General features: G+C 39.0%; 2 protein-coding genes across 6 annotated transcripts in view; both read right to left on the reverse strand.

Annotated features, from left to right (window-relative positions):
- mical1 (microtubule associated monooxygenase, calponin and LIM domain containing 1) overlaps positions 1-13972 on the reverse strand; it is a 37294-nt gene extending 23322 nt beyond the window's left edge. The window contains exons 1-3 of one of the 2 annotated variants that reach the window (XM_053240867.1): positions 13901-13972; positions 401-674; positions 68-275 (exon numbers count right to left, since the gene is read on the reverse strand). In XM_053240867.1, coding sequence (XP_053096842.1) covers positions 68-275; positions 401-661 — 469 coding nt within the window. In that variant the 5' untranslated portion in view covers positions 662-674; positions 13901-13972. Of the gene's footprint in view, positions 1-67; positions 276-400; positions 675-13526; positions 13766-13900 lie in introns of those variants that run through there. The other variant, XM_053240866.1, reaches the window with a different exon arrangement.
- A 4359-nt stretch (positions 13973-18331) lies between these two features.
- src (v-src avian sarcoma (Schmidt-Ruppin A-2) viral oncogene homolog) overlaps positions 18332-21369 on the reverse strand; it is a 45853-nt gene continuing 42815 nt past the window's right edge. For all 4 annotated transcript variants that reach the window (XM_026920577.3, XM_053240736.1, XM_026920576.3 and 1 more), the window contains one exon: positions 18332-21309. In XM_026920577.3, coding sequence (XP_026776378.3) covers positions 21101-21309 — 209 coding nt within the window. In that variant the 3' untranslated portion in view covers positions 18332-21100. The remainder of the gene's footprint in view (positions 21310-21369) is intronic.

Here is a 21369-nt window from a genome sequence, read left to right on the forward strand (position 1 = left end):
AATGACAAATAAGGTATTTGCTATTTAATTGACTTCCAAGAGATACATTTAAAATAATGACACTCACTAATGTGGTCGAGAGAACCAGAGCAGAATTTGCCGTAGAACTTCTTTGCACCAAGATTACGTAAATCTCGGATGGTGTATGGCCACAGATGCAGGACATTGTTCCTGGAGAATGATGTTCTCTTTTCCAACAAGACCACCTGTGCACCTAGAAGAGCCAACTCTATGGCCGTCCTCAAGCCACATGGGCCTGCTCCCAGGACTAAACACTGTAGCAGAGGAACCAGAGAAAAAAAAAAGACTTAGATACAAAAAGAGAGTTATAAAAAAAAAAAAAATCTGGATTGCTCAATATTCAGTGTTATTTTTTGAGCAATTGTAGACATGTTCATACCTTAGTCTTGGCACATGGTTTGCCCTGCTCATAGTCTGGGTGTGCTGCCCTCTTGTCAATCTTCTGCCAGAGTTCTTTTGCTTTCCAGTAGTTCAGACTCTCTTTCAGCTTGCTGTAAAAGTGGCGGTAATCCTTAACATCTAACTCTAGATGGCGACAGAGCTCATTGAAATTCTGCTGAACCTCTTTGCACGTCTGAGCGACCACAAAGCGGTCAAACACGGCGTGACCTGAATTAACAGGGTCCTGCTGATCAGTCATGCTGTAGGATGGCCTAGAAGACAAGACCATATAACCAGAGTTTACATTAGTAGGTGGTTACCGACTTAGATTTGCTTTTGAATTGTGGAACATTAGAGCAGACAAAGGTCATTATCATCCACAGAACAGCACTACATAACACACTGAATGACCCAGTAAACTCTTCTGAACAGGTGCATAAAAGTAGCAAACACAACAGGAGTTCCACAATGTTCAGAATAAATCTAGCACACCGATACTGACCTTTGAACTTGCAAAACAGACTGTGTCATAGCTGTTTATCTAAACTGCCCTAATAGGGCAGATGGCAGTAACTGCTCATAGAGTTAGATAGAGGAAAAACTGCTTCATGTCCAAGCAAACAAATAGTAAATAGGTACAGTGCCTCTAGTAAATGTTCACCCCCTAGTAATTATTTTTCTTTTTGCTTTATTGCAACATCAAATTTAAGTATATTAGAATGGGATTTTTCTGCTCCTTTTTAAGTGACTTTTTAAATAAGATTAAATACATTACCAGATGTCCTCAGAACTATTTAAAAACAAACAAATAAAATCTACAAATTGCTCAACTGAGAAGTATTCACCCTCCAGAGTCGATGCTTAGTGCATTGTCCTTCTTAAGTAATTACAGCATTGAATTGTCTCATATGTCTATATGGGTTTGCACATTTTGATTTCTCCATGGTGTAAAAAAAAAACAACAAACAAACAAAAAAAAAAAACATGAGGGGCTATACTGCAGGCACATTGTTTATTAGAGAAGTCAGTGGCTTTGAGTGTGTGTGTGTATATATGTGTGTTTTTGACTTGAAATCATGACTTCTATATTCTAGAGTCAATACATTTAAAAACATTTTAGATTTCCAAACATTAGTTTTCCAGAACAATATTAAATGTCACAGAAAAACGTTTGTATGTCAGTAAAGAAAGCAGCATATTACGTAAGAGACACTTTTCAGACAAAAACATAATGGAGGCTGCTGGGTTTTGCTGCAAAAATATGAAGCAACTGCGACAGTCAAAGTCTCCAGAAGAACTGTGGCTGGTTCTGAAAGATGCTCAGTAACACTTATTTCCTTATAAAACTGTACACATTGGACCTGAGACTACTGTTTTTTTTTTAAAGCAAAGGGTCATCACACCAAATATTGACTCGGTTTCATTTAATACAGTTTACTGCTCTTTATAGTATTTTCTTTGCTCTACAGCATTCTTTGGGGATGCCGTAGACGTTCCCAAGCCAACTGTGCCAACTGTGAGATATAATAATCACTCCAGTTGCTTTTGAGTCTGCCTCCAGGGTCTCTGTCCAGTGGGACATACCTGATACAGCTCTAGTGGGAGCCAACCAGGGGAAATCTTTGTAAGGTACCTGAACCGCCTCACATAAACTGGCAGCAGCTCCATTCGTGCCTGTCCTGGATTGCCAAGCTTCTGGTCCTATAAAAGGGCTATTCCCAGCAACAGGAACCTAATTTCCTCTGCCTGTACTTGCTATCTTATTCTTTTGGTCATTATCTGTTACAGCTTGTGATCATAGGTGAGGCAGGTCACATGGATTGACAAATAAAGGGAAAGCATCATCCAAAAACTGAGCTCCTGCATTATTACCACAGATGAGTACAGTGACTGATATACTGCTACTGCTGATCCAATGTGTTTGTTAATCTCACACTTTTTCCATTACTTGTGAATAAGATCTCAAGGTAATTAAACTCCTCCAACAGAGGCAAGTTCTCTCCTCTCTCCTGATGGGAGCATCTCTCTCTTTTCTGGGAGAGAGAGAGAGAACCATGACCTTGGACTAGGAGGTATGGATTTTGATCCCCTTTATGGATCCAGACATTGTCATGGTGAAGGCGTGTACCTCAGAGCTTCGTCACTGGGAAATTAATGCTCCCAGTAGAGCCACCCTTGGTGAACAGATCTGAGGGGAGAGGTCAGACAAAAAGTGATCCTAAAGACCTTCATGAAAGGTACAAAAAAGACAAAGTCAGGTCTGTAGGTGGTGTTCACATGTGAGTGCCGGGTGACTGGGCCACCCACGTAGCCCAGTCATGTGGACATGACTATCAAACTGGGTGTATGACACAGTTAGCTACACTTGATATACTATTAGGGAACATACATAATGTTGTTATAGGTTAGCAAGCAATGAACAACCCAAGCTGGGTTTTCCTGTGTGAAGTGCTGTATATTCTTATATTTTTATATTATTATAGAATCTCAAGGTTTTTTTTGTTTTTTTTGGCAGGAAAGAGTCATACACAGTAACTCAGGTGTTCATTGACACAAGGTAGTAGCCAAATAGCAGAGCACTGGAATTGAATTAAAAACATAGTAACTTAAGCAGAACACAGTACCTAACAGAAATGTCTTTTAGCTTAGATTTTCAGCTGTTATTCAATTACTGATAAAATCTAAATTCCCTAAATCCCAATCTATCAAAAATGATACAATTGTTCATATGACAGAGCATGACCCTAACACGGCAAAAACAAACAAATACATAGTGAGCAGATTCTGGACTTTGCCTTAGTAGAGCAGCACTGACAATGTGAAACACACACATAGTAAGTAAATAAAGCTGTCTAAAACATGTAATCATTTTTAGACTAGAACAACCAAGAGTATGTTGCTGTAGAAATGTTATTATTTTATACTATCTGAATTCACCACTTTTACTCTAAACCTTGTTAGTAATGATGGGAGCTGTAAACACACCCACTGTCATATGCATCTCAACAATCATTTTGAAACATTTCTTCCTTTTGAAACAAGTCACCCAATGAGTGTGCAAAACTGCACAGTGAATCTAAAGGTTTAGTGAACTACTTCACTCTTCACCCCTTGCAGCAAGGCAAGTTATGACAAAACAATGAAACCACTACTAATTTCTGTATTCGCTTTTACAGACCTAGAACTGAAAAGATTTACAGTAGAGTAAGGCATGATGAATCTGCATGTGATGTTAAGGGCTCTACTTGTCACCAATACTGTGCAAGGAGGACAAACCTCTGATTCAAGGCGTTTTCTGTTTCTGCTGAATTCCTTCCCATGGTTATTTAGGAAACAGTCTACTATAAATCAGCATGGTCTCTCAGGGCTCACCTCTGTTCTGTGTCGATTATTTCCACAAAATGAATGTAATTAAACAGTAAGGGGCCATAAGATAAAAGAGTGTAGGGTTTTTAAGAGTACCGAGTCAGAGGGGGCAACCTGTTTTCCTAAGTAACACCACTTCCTATCCATTTACTGCTGTTAATGGGAACAGCGAAGAACAGTGTAGACAAGCTGAATGACATCAATGCCATAGAAATCAGGTAAAACCATATTCCAGGGATCAGGGATATTCAACTAAAATTGTTGAAGGTCCAGCTACATATAATTTCTTGCTTACAAAAGTCTGGAGAAACAACAAAGGTGACTTAATAGTGAATTAATAGTGACCAACTGATTAGTTTATTCCTATAAATAAGACACATCAATTCAAAGTGCATATGTTTTCTTTCACACTAGCGCCTCATGTTACCACTTTTGACTAGCTCCCCCAACTCTCAATAGATGAAACATCTGCTCTGAAATTGAAGCAGGGAGAATAACCACATACACTATATGGTCAAAATACAGCATGTGGACCTGACCATGACCTATGTGCTTGTTGAACAACCTACTCCAAATGCATGGCATTAATATGGAGCTGCATAAGTTTTCACTGGGGTTAAGGTCAGGGCTCTGTGCAGGCCACTGCTTCCAAACCAACCTCGGAAAAAAAAAAAAAAAAAAACATATCTTTACGTTTACGACCTCACTTTGTGCTCAAGGGCACTGTCATGGTGGAAAAAGACAGTCAAAGTCAAAGACAGTCTAGACAATCATATGATTCAGATTGTGATTGTGATCATTATGATTCAGTTTTATTTGTGGCAAAGGTTTAGGAAAGTCCCACATATAGGAGTCATGGTCAGGCGTCCACATATTTTTGGCCATATAAGTATACTTCTGTCCAATCGTCCTTAAACACTCTGTTTTCATTATCAGTTAGGTTTTTGTGGTTTTTTTGAACAAGTCATGTTGTCACTTGAAATAAAAATGAAAACTCTTCCTGTTCTGAGTGAGCTGCCTTAAGGTAAATCATTTATATAAATGCATGTGATTGGCAACAGCAAGCCACAACACGGGATCTACAGAAGGTTCATGTTTAAGACACTAGATTAGCTGAACTATGGGCATTTTTTTTCCCGAAAACTTGGCTTGATGAACTGAAATACATTACTAGGGCCGCATCCGTGCCATCGTCCATCTGCTGACAATATCTTACATAGACACTGAATTCTGTTCTCAATACACTGCACTGTAATATTCAGTACTGGCTTCTATTTAGCATATTTTATATCCTTAACCTGCTATTGACATTTCTGGTGGATGTCCTGACACATCTCTAATAAACAAATCACGGTCATAAAATTGTACTACACAAATGCAAACAGCAATACAATTTGTATCATGCAGATACTAAAAGCAAGTAAACAAATACTGGAAATTTTGCGGTGATGTATTTGTGTGTGTTACAGATGTTGCAGAGGATGTTGCACAATATTATAAAAAAAAAAAACACATGGTTTTAAAGTGGTGTGGTAATTAAGAGTTTCTGTTATCTAGAGATATGGTATATGGTCATTGTATGCTAGCTATAACAAAGAACAACCACTTCCTGGAACTGTGATGATCGCATAGTCTGTAAGAAGATGTTAGAGACAGCTTTGTGCATATACTGAACACGCTCGAAGGCCTCGGGCTAGACGCACATCTGTCCAGGCTGTTCAGTACAGATATTTTAACTACAGCACTCTTGTGTTTTTTTTTTGATGAGATAATGGATTGTAGGGAACGGTGAAGGAAATAAGGAAGCATAAATATATGCAAGGAAACCATGACACAGAGATAAGCAACCTTAAACCACAACCTTAAACCGCTTGTGCTACACATTCATTTTTAGTAAGCGGTAGTTATGACTAACTATCACAATCCAATTTTGACATGGGGGAAAACAATCAAACGGTTTGGAGGAGGAAAAGGGCTAAGTGGAGTTTATTTAAAGTCAAGCTCATGAGTGGATTAACAGAAGCTAGAAGGAGATCCAGATCAACACCATAATCACACAAGTCCCATTCAAAGCTGTAACAGGACATTGTGGTGGCCTGGGAAAACCTTTCACATGGAAAATGTTGACATTTTCCATTATATAAAGTTCCAAAAAATACAGGCCTCCCTGAACTGAAAGATGTTTCTCTTTTTTTACGGATCTCAATCACTTGTAAACATATAGCATTTTAAAATCCGGTTACACCCAAAAGTGAAAGGGAAGAAAACCGCATTCAAAGATTCCATTCTGACTGGATCACAGGAGCATCATGGATATTTTGACAGCCAGTATGTGAGAACAAGCTGAATTAATCTGGCTTACTTCCATTTCACCATGGCATGTAGCTATTCAAAAATCTGATCAAACATTCGCATACACATTGCCATTCAATGTGGCAGGAAATCATACTTGTAGTCAAGCTTGTAGACATCTTTCAGTAGACTGACTATTTTTACCAGTGAGTTTGCATAATCTTGTCCAGGCAAAAACACTTCCACATCACTTTTGTTAAATATATGTATGGCTTCTTAAAATATAGGTCTCAACTTTGGACAAAAACAATGTTTCTGATGTCAAAGGAATTTTTTTTGGTGTTTAATTAAGGGATTTTTTTTTTTTTAATCTTCAACCTTATGTGGACTTCTGTTGTTGTAGCCCAGGGGTGTCGAAAGTCAGGACAGATGTTAACCAGCCCGAGCTTTCTCCATTAGCTGTATGACAGGTGGCCCGCTGGCCAAAATGCTGCAGTTTTTATCTTTCACCTGACAATAGCAGCAGTCGGTGTTAACACATTTAACTAAAATGCAAGAGACTTTTTTCTGACTACACCTGCAAATTAATTTACAGAATGATATTTATTCATGGGTACAGACAAAAAGCTAACAGTTAACGTTGAGAAGGGGTGACTTCAGAGGAGCTGGAAACCACTAAGAATGGAAAACATTGGAGCACCACCATTTTGACAGTGGAGTGGCTGGCCGCTTTATGTCCCAGGGCACCCTCATGTGTGTATTACCTTCTGGCACTCCCGCTTAGTTATGCTGTCATAGCTAGTATTACCGGAGTCCCTGCTTGCTCTCTGTATACAAAGTGCTTTGTCCTTAACCATTACGTGACAATTAGCATACCTAACAATCTCTCTCTCTCTCGCTAAACATGCTACTCCTGAGATACCAGTGATGTTTACCCCTTGATCCACCCTGATGCTCTACTTCTGGTTGGAGTTCCCATCACGTGAAAATCACTTGCTGCTGCTGAGGATGGCCCCACATGGACAGCCTAAAGATCAATGAGATTATTGAGGATTATATCACTTAAAAACCATGAAGATGGCTTTGGACTGCAATTGCTATGATAGCTTTAGGACTGCAATTGCCACAAACAGTTTTGCACCCAAGTCTCCATCACTGAACAGCTGATAACTTCAACAAAATAACTTCATGTGAAAACTATAATGAATTTCATGTTTACACAATTGCACTTGCTGACCATGTAGTACACAGTTATAGAAGGAAATTATTTATAATCACACTATCTGCTGTCACCCAGATGAGGATGGGTTCCTTTTTGAGTCTGGTTCCTCTCAAGGTTACTTCCTCATATCGTCTCAGAGAGTTTTTCCTTGCCACTGTCGCATCTGGCTTGCTCATTAGGGATAAATTTATATATTTCTGTAAAGTTGCTTTGTGACAATGGCCACTGTTAAAGGTGCTATACAAATAAAATCAAATTGAATTGAATTGAAAACCTTACATCTTGAAAGCGTCCTTAACTAAAGTGAATTTGCAGCTAGGTGTTAAAAATGACAATTTCATTTATGATTATGTTAGTTTGTCCAATTACTTTTGGTCCCTGTAATAGAAGGGAACCGCATATAAAAAGTGCTATAGAGACAGTTGTGAGTGAAAATGCCAGGAGATCAGCAGTTTCTCAATTACTGGCACCAACAACCATGATAAGGTCAAATTCACCACGCTCACATTTATTCCCCCATTCTGATGTTTGATGTGAATATTAAACAAGTGTTCGTTTTGAAGTGACTGGTGAGTGTATGCATTGCTCAGGTCAACAGCTTCAGTTAATATTTAATTCAAACATCAGAATGGGGAGAAAAAGCAAGCAAGCTATACTGCCTCCCCAACAGAGTGTTTTAGACTGATAGTACTCTTAGTAGTGAACCAGTATCAGGATGTATTTATTGATAGAGACTTCAGAGTCTCTCTGGATAAGGTCGTCTGACAAATGCCATTAATGTAAATGTAAGCAAGCAAGCAAGCAAGCAAGCACGAAAGAAAGAAAGAAAGAAAGTTCTCGGACAAGTTCTGGCAAAACTTCAATTTAACTGCAGTAAAATGTTATGCAAAGCATAACCAGGTGTTTCACTACACATACAGAAGCTTTACAAACCAGAGTGTGTACTGAGTTAAGATTGGGCAATGGTATATCCTTTGTGAGGGGCGTGATGATATACATGTATAAAGATACCTGAAATAGTTATTAGTCAAGCACTGATCTGATTTTACTGACTCTCGGCAAGCTTGCAGAGTTATGTGAATGATCAAGAGAATTCTTCTGTGTTCAGTGAAAGATCTGTGTCAGTCAACATCACACACACATTCACTTCATAAAATACAGAAGTGGATCAGATTAGAAAATCTGTCAAATCCGATTCCCTTTTGGATTCAGTGTTTCAAGCAGTTTCAACCCTGACACATTCATCTTCAGCAATCACTTTATCCTGCTTAGGATCTCAGATAAACCCTGGACACCAGCCCATCAAAGGGCACCATGCACCATGATGTGACCATTATACAGAAGTGGTATAGACAATGAGAGCACAAAAGTTATCTGCACAAGATAACACAAGATAACACAAAATAACAAGATACATTTTCAAGACAGGATGATCTGGTTTTAAAATAAGAAGATTAAAGATTGGGAAAAACGTTTTTTGAATCTTGAACTGTCCAGTTTTGGTGAGCCCATGGTAGCCCCACATTTCTGTTCTTGACTGACAGGAGTGAAACCTGATGTGGGCTTCTGCTGTTATAGCCCATCTGCCTCATTCTGAGAGGCTTTTCTACTCACTGCAGACATAAGACTGGTTATTTGTGGAGTTGCCGCTGCTTTCCTGTCAGCTTGAACCAGTCTGGACATTCTTCTCTGATCTCACTCATCAGCAAGGCTATTCATTGAATGGTTTTGTTCTTGCTTTTTGCACCATCCTTTGTAAACTCTAGAGCCTGTTGTGTGTGAAAATCCCAGGAGATAAGCAGTTTTTAAAATACCTGAAATACCAGCCCATCTGGCATCAACAACCGTGCTATGGTCAAGTCACCGAGGTCAAATTTCTCCCTCCATTCTGATGTTTGATGTGCATGTTAACTAATAATCTTGACTTTATCTACATGTTTTATGCACATTATTGGCTGTTGGGATAAGTGCATGAATGAGCAGGGGTACAGGTGTTCCTATTAAAATGGCCAGTGAGGGTATTTTGCTTTAATAAACTAGGTAAGAGTGTCTTCCTAACAACACTTAAAAAAAATTCTACCAGTTTCCTTCACTAAATCATTTAATATTCACGGTTACTACTGTAGTGTTATGACATTTAATGTTATCCTGTTCAAAATCATTAAATAGTAGCAGATAGACACAAATATACCCAGTCACTATTCCGACTCTTAATGTCTAATACGGGCATCCATTTCATAACTACTTCTTGCTGCTCTGCTTCTCTATTGTGTGCCACTGTGTACCCTGGGGCATCATTTACAGCTCAGTACAGGCCAATGATTCAACAAGGCAGGGAGTGTGTTGTTTGCCCATTGCTTTCCCTTCAAATTAGTTACACGGCATACTGTTTACCTAGGATTTTAAAAACAATAGCTTAGCCACCTTGGTCAACGTGTCTGTACCACAACTCTTGGTTAAACATCTGAGAGCATGCGGTAAAAACATCTGTTTAACATATGAATGGTCACAATACTGTGAATTATTCCTAATATTGAAACAAATGCTTGAACAACAGCCAATACTTTCCTTACATGAACACACACACACACACACACACACACACTGACTGAAATCTATACCCTCCTACTAAATTCAGTTTGGATTAAATGTTAGAAATATCACTTTCTCTGAGAATCGAATGCGAACTAATAAACCAAGCCCCACTTTTTGCAGCTGCTTTGATTATGAATTTATTTGACACACGTGGCAGTGACTTGCAGAAGCTCTGTCGCCATCAGTCGTGAATTATGCCTCATTTCCAGCGGTTAACAAGCATGCAACTCATGCAAAGGTGTTATCTTGCCTCCATCATTAACTTGTAATCAAATAAACAGATTAAACTTTCTCCCTCTAATGATTAAAATACCTGTTACACAGCAGCAACTTCAGCAGTCAGCAGGAAGCACCTTATTTCTGTATTCAAATTTTATTCATTTCATTCCAGGTTTCACTACACACATACTACGTGAATATATTTTAAATTACATAATATCCATAGATTCTATCCGTAGGCCTTCTCACAGTCCAAACATACACAAGGACAAAAGTATGTGGACACCTGGCCGTGACACACATATGTGCTAGTTGAACATCCCATTCTAAAGGCATGGCATTAATATGGAGTTGCCCCACTCATTGCTATTATAACAGTCTCCATTCTTCTGGGAAGGCTTTCCACTAGATTTTAGAGTGTGGTTGTGTGAATTTTTCCATTCAACCACAAGAGCATTAGTGAGGTTGGGCAATGATGTCGGGCGAGGAGGCCTGGAGTGCAGTCTGCGTTCCAGGTTTATCCCAAATGTGTTCATTTGTTTAAGGTCAAGGCTCAGTGCAGGCCACCTTAGCTCTTCCAAACCAACCTTGGCAAGCCATGTCTTTATGGACTTCACTTTGAGCACAGGGGCATTGTCATGGTGGAACAGGGTTGGGCCTGTGAAGAGAAATCATAACACTACAGCATACAAAGCATCTACATTCTAGATGATCAAGTGCCTCCAACATTGTGGCAAAAGTTTGGGGAAAGCCAACTTATGGGGGTCATGGTCAAGTGTCCGCATACTTTTGGCCATATAGTGTATGAGTAATATAAACACTCATATCAAAACTTTGAGTGCCATCACTAATGCAAATGCACCTTGGTGGAAATACAGAAACCAGTATGCACCAATGGCTGTGATTTGCATTCGGCTCACACGGATAAAAGCCACCGATCACTGAACCCTGTTCAAACTAAATAACAACCACATCTAATGTTATTTATTAGATGCATAGTCTGAACGAATTCCTCTCAATTCTCAATTCCTCTTCCAGAATTGAACTAATGTTCAGCTCTCTCCAAACAACCAAATTCCTGAAAGGCACTGGATATTGAAACTAACATTTCACTCGAGCAGAATCAGTATGCTCTTGATAGCATTCTCATGGAAAACTGGAGTAACCAGAAACTGAAGCAGTCTGGAATGCTTCAGTTCTCTATCTATATCTATATTCTAGGCTAGGAAACATAATTGAATGCACAAATCTCATTTCTTACATCTCCTTTCAATCGGAATATTTCCTCTTGTGGAAATTATGTAGCAGATCTTCAGCACCCTGCTACACGTCTCACGGGAAACAATTATTGCTTAAAAGACCTGAGGGGGGTTCAGAAGAAATTTGAAGTGTTAGCTGACTCTGGTTATGGGAGCGGTCATGCCCTTGCAAATGCCATGGCAAAAATCTGGTAAACAACATTTACTCATTCATTCCAGTGCACCAGTATGTTCTGTTCGGAGATAAAGGCTGGGTGTTGTGATGATAACCTGTGAACAAGTTGATGTCAATACAGTACAGCACTGACCAAGTCTAGGCACAAGAGAAAGGAGATATTAGATTAGGTATATTGCCACTATTTTTCTTTCCTCTTATACAACTTTATATAGGAGGCTGTTCACTGCAGTAGCATAAACAGACTATAATATTTACACCCAACAACTTTTAGATGAGAGAGTGGATTCAATAGCTGTGAAATCAGAGCAATTCTGTCCAAACCTTTGAACAATGAGATCACCATAAACAGATGCTTTGGGTTGGATGGGTTTCTCAAGCTGATACATCCCTTCTCTCCTAACTTAAATGGTCTTTCCATTTTTCCCCCTTATGTATAGCCTATATTGTCCTTCTCAATCTGTATAGTCATTTATGGAGTCTGTTATTGTGTTCAGTTGCCAGTGTGGCGAAAAAAAAAAATTTATTTTTATTCTTTCATTGCTGGAAACAGGAATTAGCAAGTTAAATACGGGCTATCCCAAAGACATGCACATATCAACTGGCAGTTCTGTTCAGTACCAAGCTGCTTAGCAACTGTCTTTGTTACGTGGTTTCCTATAGACATGCACACTTAAGAACGTGTTAGACGCCATTTAGAAAAAGTGTTAGATTCTTGTTTAGTTGGTCAGACCAAATAGGGCAAAACCGTTATGGAAAACTATGAAAACCTCAACAAAAAGCTTGCTGCAACACCTTACAAGCTGATACGCAGAAGCGCTGTAACTCGTTGTCACAAGTTCCTCACTTTTTGCAGAGTGTAGCAGCAAGGAAACTGAATTTAACAGCATCATGCTTGCCTCTGCCTCTGCAGGCAAGTTGTTCACAGTTTATTGGGCAATATGCGACTGTAAGACACTGTGTGACTGTAACAACCCACAAAAAACACTTTAGACAAAGAATTGCTATGGGTTAAAAAGAAAAGTAAAACTATGTTATATAACTTGTTGCATACAATGTGTGTGCGTGTGTATATCTCCACAAGTATCTGACAGTTTTGACATTGTAGGGACAGGTTAGGCTTCTCCTAACATGGAAAACTACCTTTTTTTTTTAATACAAAAACTACAGCTTTTATTTAAAAGCTAAGGTTATCTTTCGGTTACTAAGGTCAAGGTTAGGGTTACATTTAGTAGCTGCATTTTATATATATTTATATATATATATATATATATATATATATATATATATATATATATGTGTACATGTATGAATATAATTAAAGAGAACAGTAAAACTAACTATTTCCTTGTTGCATCTGGTATGTACATGTGTGTGTGTGTGTGTGTGTGTGTGTGTGTATGAATGTCTCCACAAATATCTGTATCTATCTGACAGTTTTGATCTTGCAGGGACAGGTTAGGCTTCTCCTAACAAGGACAACTAACTTTTTATACAAAAACTACAGCTTTTATTTAAAAACTATGGTTTCCTTTTGGTTACTGTGGTTAAAGTTAGGGTTATATTTAGTAGCTGCATTATATATTATATATTTCCTTATTGCACCTGGTCTGTGTGCGTGTGTGCGTGTGTGTGTGTGTGTGTCTTGATTAAAAAGCAATAACAGGAAAAAGAGGGCACAAAATACACTCAGCTCCACCTAACCCACTCAACACAACTGCACTACTTTGTGTAGAGCTTTCTGAATAGCATGTAGTCTACTGGCAAACATTTATAACAAAAACAAAGAACACGTGACATATTTATTTACCAAACGAATACAACATTACAAGCTCATGATAGACATTTTAGAGGAGGTAAATTTGGGTTTCTTTGCGCAAATGTATCTCAAAACAACCGATAATATTAAAAAGAAAATGCCATGAAGCGCTGCTCAGGTCCACAGCATCGCTGCCTGAACGAGCTGAGGAAGTTCTGGCAAAGCTAGTGCTCTTACCTCAGTTCAGCAGTGACCTCTTTTAGACCCTCTTTTAGACACTCAGAAACTGCCAGAACAGCTGACCCTTCCTCTCAGTGGTTTAACAACACTATCTGCTCTCCAGTTCTAGCTGCACTTCTGAAAGACTCCGAGAAAATAGCCAAACTCTTCCGGCTTCAGAGTTTAAAGGCGGCACCTTGCTCACACACACGTAGCTGCAGGCTAGAGTTCACTTACAAGACACTCTGAGGAAAGAGCTAGTAAGTCATGCATAAATTACTCCTAACAACCTTTAATCCCATTTCTAATTACTGGAAATAATCTAGGCAGAATTTGTTGGCACAAGTTTATGTATGAGATAATGTCACAAGTTTATCTATGAGATAACTCACTTCTTTGAAGTCTTTCAGCAGTCTGTCTGGATCAGGGGGAAATGACAGTATCTAAGGCTGATAAGGGCATATTTGCATCATGGGAAATGCATTTATTATGGGATTTTTATTGAATAATTGTAATTCAGTGAACGTGGGTGAGCCTGTGGTCATTTTTTTTTTTGAATAACTTGATCAAATAATTGACTAATTAATGAAAAAAGATTTATGAGGAATCATATAATGAACTCCAAAGTTTGTGCTTTTGGAAGATTTTCGGCTAATCTCTCCCCCCCCCACCCCCACCCCCCCCCTTTTCCCCCTTCTTTCCCCCCTTCTTTCCCCCTTCAGTAAATAAATAAAGAAAAACAAACTCTTTCTAGCGGTCTGGCGGCCTCTAGTGGCAAACATACGTATTTGCACAACACTATCTATCTATCTATCTATCTATCTATCTGTCTATCTATCTATCTATCTATCTGTCTGCCTATCTATCTATCTATCTATCTATCTATCTGCCTATCTATCTATCTATCTATCTATCTATCTATCTATCTGTCTGCCTATCTATCTATCTATCTATCTATCTATCTGTCTGCCTATCTATCTATCTATCTATCTATCTGCCTATCTATCTATCTATCTATCTATCTATCTATCTATCTATCTACATTGGATATAAAAATGTCTATCCACCCCTGTTAAAATGGAAGGTTTGTGTGATGTAAAAAACTGAAATCAAGATTAATAATATCAGATCTTTTTCCACTTTTAATGTGATATAACAAGCAACAAACGAAAACGAAACAAACGAAATGTTTTAGAGACAAAAAAAAAAAAAAGAAAAAACATTCAATGAACCAATCACAGTCCAATCCATGTTTAAAAATAATTATCATACACCTATCAAAAATGAAGTGTTTCTGATTAACCCTAAATAAAGACCAGCAGCTTCTGTAGGATTTCTTGACATCTTCTTGGTTTCATTCGAATGCTGAAGCCATGGTCTACAAAGAGCTTATAAAACATTTACAGGATCTCATGATGGAAAGGTATTGATCAAGAGAGGGGTGCAAAAGAGTTTCCAAAATATTAAACCATGGAATACCATGAAGGCTATCGTCAACAAGTGAAGCACCACAGTGACATTAAGGACAGGACGTCCCTCCAAAATTGACAAAAGGACAAGACACAAGTTTATCAGGAAGGCTGCCAAGAGACCTACGGCAGCATTAAAGGAGCTGGCAAGTACTGATCACTCCCTGCATGTGACAACAATCGTTTATATTCTTCACATGTCTGGGGTAGTGGTAGGGTGGCTAGACTGAAATCCTTTGTCACAGATTTAGTGTTTAGCACAAAAAGAAGACAGTTTATCAACCAGAAGAACACCATACCCATGGTGAAGCATGGTGGAGGCAGCATCATGCTATGTGGTTGCTTCTCTTCAGCTGGGACTGGGGCTCTAATCAATATAGTGGGAATCATGGACAGTCACAACTGCCAATTTATTTTGGCAAAAAAAAAAAAACTGCAGGCCTATGTTGGACTGCTGAAGATGAAGAAACTTTTCATCTTCCAGCATGATAATGACTCAAAGCACGACTCGATTCAAATCCAGGGAATGGCTTCAGAAGAAGATGATCAACATTTTGGAATGGTGCAATCAGAGCCCAGATCTAAATCCTGTCAAAAACCTGTGGAATGACTTGAAGAGGGCTGCACACAGGAGATCCACTGATAGATCTGGAGTATTTTTGCAAGGAATTGTGGAATAAAATTGCCAAATCAAGATGTGCTAAGTTGGTAGACTCTTACCCAGAAAGACAGAGTACTGTATTACAAGGAAAAGGTGCTTTAACAACATATTATTGAAAGATTATTGAAAGACTATTTGAAAGATTTCTCTTTTTCTTTTTTCCCTTTTTGCTGGTTGCTATATCACAGTAAAGGTGGAAAATGATCTGACACAATTTATCTTGGTTCCATTTTTTTACTTTTAACTTTTAAAACTTTTAAACATTTTCTATTCACTCTGTCAATCTATCTGTTTTGTCTGTCTGTCTATGTATGTACTTATTTATTTAGTTAATTTACATATTCATTCATTCATTCGTTCTCCAGTAACCACTTTTATCCTGGTCAGAGTCACAGTGGATCCAGAGTCAATCCCGGGAACACTGGACATGAACTGGGAATTCACCATGAATGGAATGCCAGTTCAATCACAGGGCACCCTGCATACATACATTTACTCATTCAATTGCCTAGGGGCAATTTAGAGTATTTGGACTGTGGAGGGAAACCAGGAAACCCACATGGACATGGTGAGAACACATGAAACTCACAGACAATAACCCAAGCACAGGATCAAACCAGGGACCCTGGAGCAGTGAGGTGGCAATGCTATCCACTGCACCACAGTCCTGCTGGTCGTTCATTCATTCATTCCTTCATTTACCTGCAAGTAGAATGGTTACAGTGAATGAATGAACAGGTGTGAATGTTTTTGCATGTGTGTATTACACTGCAATGGTGTGGCATCCTATCTAAGGTGCCCATGAATGAACAGGTGTGAATGTTTTTGCATGTGTGTATTACACTGCAATGGTGTGGCATCCTATCTAAGGTGCCCATGAATGAACAGGTGTGAATGTTTTTGCATGTGTGTATTACACTGCAATGGTGTGGCATCCTATCTAAGGTGAATTCCCCTGCCTTGCACTCAGTGTTCCTGGGATAGGCTCTGTTTCCACAGCGACCATGGTCAGGATAAACCAGTTATTGAAGATGAATGATTGAATTGGCATGAGCATTTTTAATTTGACTTCCTAGTTATATTGTTATTGCTTTCTTTGTGACAGCTGAATGCACCGAAAAACAAACTTACCAAAGGGGTTTAGTTTGCACATTGTGCTTTTTACATACAAGGTATGCAAAAAGCACAACATGTGAAATACACTGATAAAAAAAAATTAAGGGAACACTTAAATCACACATTGTATCTCAATGAACTAAATATTCAAGTGGAAAATCTTTACTTATATACATTGTGTAATTTGTTGAGTACAAAATGTTATCACAATGGTAAGTGGAAGCCAAAGTCATCAGCACATTGAGAGCTGTATTCAAAATCACACCGAAAATCAAAGTAAATAATCCAACTTGCATTAATTTCATCATGGCAACTCATAATGTAAGTCAGTAGTGTGTATGACCCCCACGTGCCTGTATGCACTCTTGACAAAGTCTGGGCATGCTCCTGATGAGATGATGGATGGTCTCTCCTCGCAGACCTGGATCAGGGCATCAGTGAGCTCCTGGACAGTTTGTGGTGCTACTTGGTGGCTTCAGATGCTCCAATACATAACGTCCCAGAGGTTCTCAATTGGATTCAGGTCTGGGGAATGTGAGGGCCAGTCAATGGCATCAATGCCTTCGTCATCCAGAAACTGCCTACAAACTCTGGCCGGGCATTGTCATGCACCAGGTGGAACCCAGGGCCCACTGCACCAGCGTAAGGTCTGACAATGGCTCTGAGGATTTCATCCCACTACCTAACAGCAGTAAGGGTACCGTTGCCTAGCACATAGAGGTCTGTGTGACCCTCCATGGATATTCCTCCCCAGACGATCACTGACCCACCGCCAATCCGGTCATGCTGGATGATGTTGTAGGCAGCGTAACATTCCCCACGGCATCTCCAGACTCTTTCATGTCTGTCACATATACTCAGTGTGAACCTGCTCTCATCCGTGAAGAGAACTGGGTGCCAGTGGCGGACCTGCCAATTCTGGTGTTCTCTGGCAAATGTCAATCGAGCTGCATGGTGTTGGGCTGTGAGCACAGGTCCCACTAGAGGACATCGGGCCTTCATGCTACCCTCAAGGAGGGTTTGGTCAGAAACATGCACACCAGTAGCCTGCTGGAGGCCATTTTGTAGGGCTCTGGTAGTGCTCCTCCTGTTCCTCCTCACACAAAGGAGCACATACCTGTCCTGCTGCTGGGTTGTTGTCCTTCTACGGCCCTGTCCAGGTATCTCTTCCATGCTCTTGAAAATGTGCTGGGAGACACACCAAACCTCCTTGCGATGGCACATATGGATGTGCCCTCCTGGAGGAGCTGGACTCCCTGTGCAACCAGATTGGGTTGCAGGTACTCCCTCCTGTTACAAGTATTGACAAGGACCATAACAAAACACAAAACTAGAGACAAATCAGGAAGGATAAGGAGAGAGCAATTGTCTGTGGCCACCACCTGCAAAACCCTTTTTTGGGGTTGTCTTGCTGTTGCCTCTCCAGTGCACCTGTTGTCACTTTCATTTGCACCAAAGCAGGTGAAACTGATTCACAATCACTTATGCTTCCTAACTGGACAGATTTTTTGAGCAGTATAAAAAGTACAGATATGCTTACAAAGTACAAAAGTACAAATATGCTTCAAAATCCAAACTTTAGAAATGTAGTTTATTGCACTTAGAAAAGATATCAATGTATCAACAGTTGAAGTATACATCTCTCATTGCAAAGTCTATATAAGGAAAAGGTCATGGCATAACAGAACTGCACAATATGCTGTAAGCAAGAGAAAATGCTGTGGAAAAAAGAGGTAAAAAAGACAGGAGCAAAAACTGCATAGGCTGATTATATCACTGCCACATGAGAAGACAACAGCATCTTGAAAAGATGCTAACTTTGCTCTTCTTTGCTATAAATGTAGGAATAGTGGGTTAAAAAGAACAAATTTGAAAAGGCTGTGATGAATATCAGCTAGTCAAATAACTAACCATCACCCAACTGTATATATTACCACATTAACCCAGATCAAAACTCAGTGCCGGATCTGTTCCCAAAAAATTAACCGAATCACAGTTGGTGAAGAAGAAATTATAGGTGGAAATATGCAATGGTTTTACAGACTCCTGATTTCTTATGCAATTTGCTGAAGTTTAAACAGTTTCTACAAAACCATTCCTTAGTGTGGGATTTGAGAGTAGTCGAGACATAAGAGACAATTAAAAACAATAATCTGAACAATATGAATATTTACACTAAGCATGACCAGAAAGTATTTACAAACTGTCCAGTGTCACGAGAGCACTCAAAAGTGAGAAAAGCAACCAAACACACATGATAGGAAACAGTGCACGAGTGACTACCTACTCTCCTACTATTACTATTCACAGTTCCAATCACCATCCTTATGCATAAATATGCCCTACGATTCCTACAAACCTTCTTTCCTCACCACAAAACAGAACAGGTCAGAGACAAATTAAGGAAGAAGGCGAGAACACTCTGTCTTATGTCTGCATATAATCAGAAATCCAGTGATGTGTAGAATGACGTGTCAGTTATTCATACATTTCAAGTCAAATTTTATCCTACTGTCGGCCTGTGAAAAGCATATGTAAGCGTTAATATTGTTGCCCTTTGTAAAGCATATGCAGCGTTAATAATTAGCGAAACATTGTGGTTTCAGCATAAAAGATAAGATTAATGTCATTCCTGCTTTTTTTAAGACATATAAGCAAAAGCACATATAAGGGCCTTACAACACAATAAACACTTCACATGTGCCCAAAGCCACATCATTTGGTGATTTGAGGAGATTGATATTCCTAACTTACAATTTAAACTAAACTACAAATTACAATCTGATAACAAATGATAATATTAATAAAAAATACCATTTTTATATATAATAGAATTGTACAAAAATGTCTCTGATAAGCAGAAAACTACACAGTTGTAAAAGACTTTGTCAGTAGATTTGAGTCTTATCAGAAAACATCGGATAATATCAGAAAATTAAAACATAATATTAAAAGAAAGAAATCAAATAGTTTAAAAAAATTATTTAGAAGGCTGTACTAAAGGCAGCTGCTTTATTTCAGAGTTTGGTCTCTAACACTTCATTTGCTCGCTTCATTGAATACGACTGTAGTCCATCTGCCATATGATCTTGTCCGTGTGATTCAAAAATGATTGCTGTTTGACAGTCTTTGTCCTTTTCCAGTTGATCCCAGTTTAGGAAATAGGGAACAGGAGATAGGACGTCATCTTCTAGGCAACATTAAAGGAGTTCAGTCAGATGTGTATTGGAAGACAGTGACAGTTTAAGACATCTCCTCATCTAAGAGAGAACTATAAAATAAAATTCAATCAAGTGTCTTAAAGGGTCTTCTCCAGTTGCCTGATGGTTTTATATCTCGTGAGAAATAAAAGGATGGGGTGATAGGGTATCCTAAATGGAGTGAACAGGATGGAGGACTCAGTGGAGTTGTTGGAGTGTGAGATAGGGGTCATCAAGAGGAAGAGTGACAGATCTGGAGTATACTCTAATAGAGTTTAACAAAGGCATGGTTAAAATATGAGTTGAAAAAAGAAGCTAATGATCGATCTTCACTGACCTACAAAAACAGCTAGGGCAAGTAACAACAACATCTCTATTAGTTGTATTTGTTTTACAGTCTTTTATAGGAGGCAAAGATGTGTTTTGTGGTAACCATTCTGAGGCAGAAAAGTGTATGAGCTGTGCAAGGAGCTGTAACACTGCGTTTGTTCTCTTTATGGACAATGGTAAAGCACAGCCTCTCATTCTTCTCAAGCCACCTTCCGCCTCAGAGCTTAGTCAGTTACCACAACTCTGAAATATAACAAATATACGCTTGTTAGAAATAAATCAATAAGTGACATTTTCTTGAAATCATTGTCAACTATTTAAAACTGCAAACACGTAATATATAATAATGAACATGTGTCAACCATATTGGAGTTAAAATAAAGAAATGGTTGCCTTTTCCTTTAATTACACAAGTGAACTGTAACCTAACACTTATGCTATCTTTATCATTAGTATATCTTCAAAGCTGATTGGCCCAGCCTCCAGAATTCTTCTGCTTCTGTGACATTTAAAAATGCTATTTTGTTTACGTAATGAAAGACTTGATTTTAAATATTCAGTACTTATGTACAGTCAATTTTCTTTAATTATGTAAACTGGTGAAAGCAGCTGTTCTCTCATTTCACTGTGCAAGTGAATGGTCACATAGCACAACTTTAAAATTAAAGTATTGAGTACCTAGCCTTGGCACTTGATTGAAAATCAATGTGCATGTAAACGGTCACGTTAACACTCATGCTCTGTTTAAGGAGCACAGTACAGAAAGTCTCCATGCTCTCTCCTGCTCCCAGATGAAACCGCTATACTGGATTTTCTTTACAGGTTTTCTCCCGGCTGGTACTGTGGCTCTGTGGAGGTAAAATAGTCCTCCAGGAAGCCTTGCAGGTATTCAAAAGTGGGCCGTTCCTCAGGTTCTTTCCTCCAACATGTAAGCATGAGCTCATGCAGGGATTCGGGGCACTCTGCCGGGCACGGCATCCTGTAGCCACGCTCTACCTGGTCCAGCACCTCGCGGTTCACCATGCCTATGCAGAACAAAGCAGAAAACACAACTTCAAAAACAAAATACTGATGACTTAAAATTA

Source organism: Pangasianodon hypophthalmus, chromosome 16 (assembly GCF_027358585.1).
Source record: "Pangasianodon hypophthalmus isolate fPanHyp1 chromosome 16, fPanHyp1.pri, whole genome shotgun sequence".
In the NCBI taxonomy this organism is placed as follows: Eukaryota; Metazoa; Chordata; class Actinopteri; order Siluriformes; family Pangasiidae; genus Pangasianodon; species Pangasianodon hypophthalmus.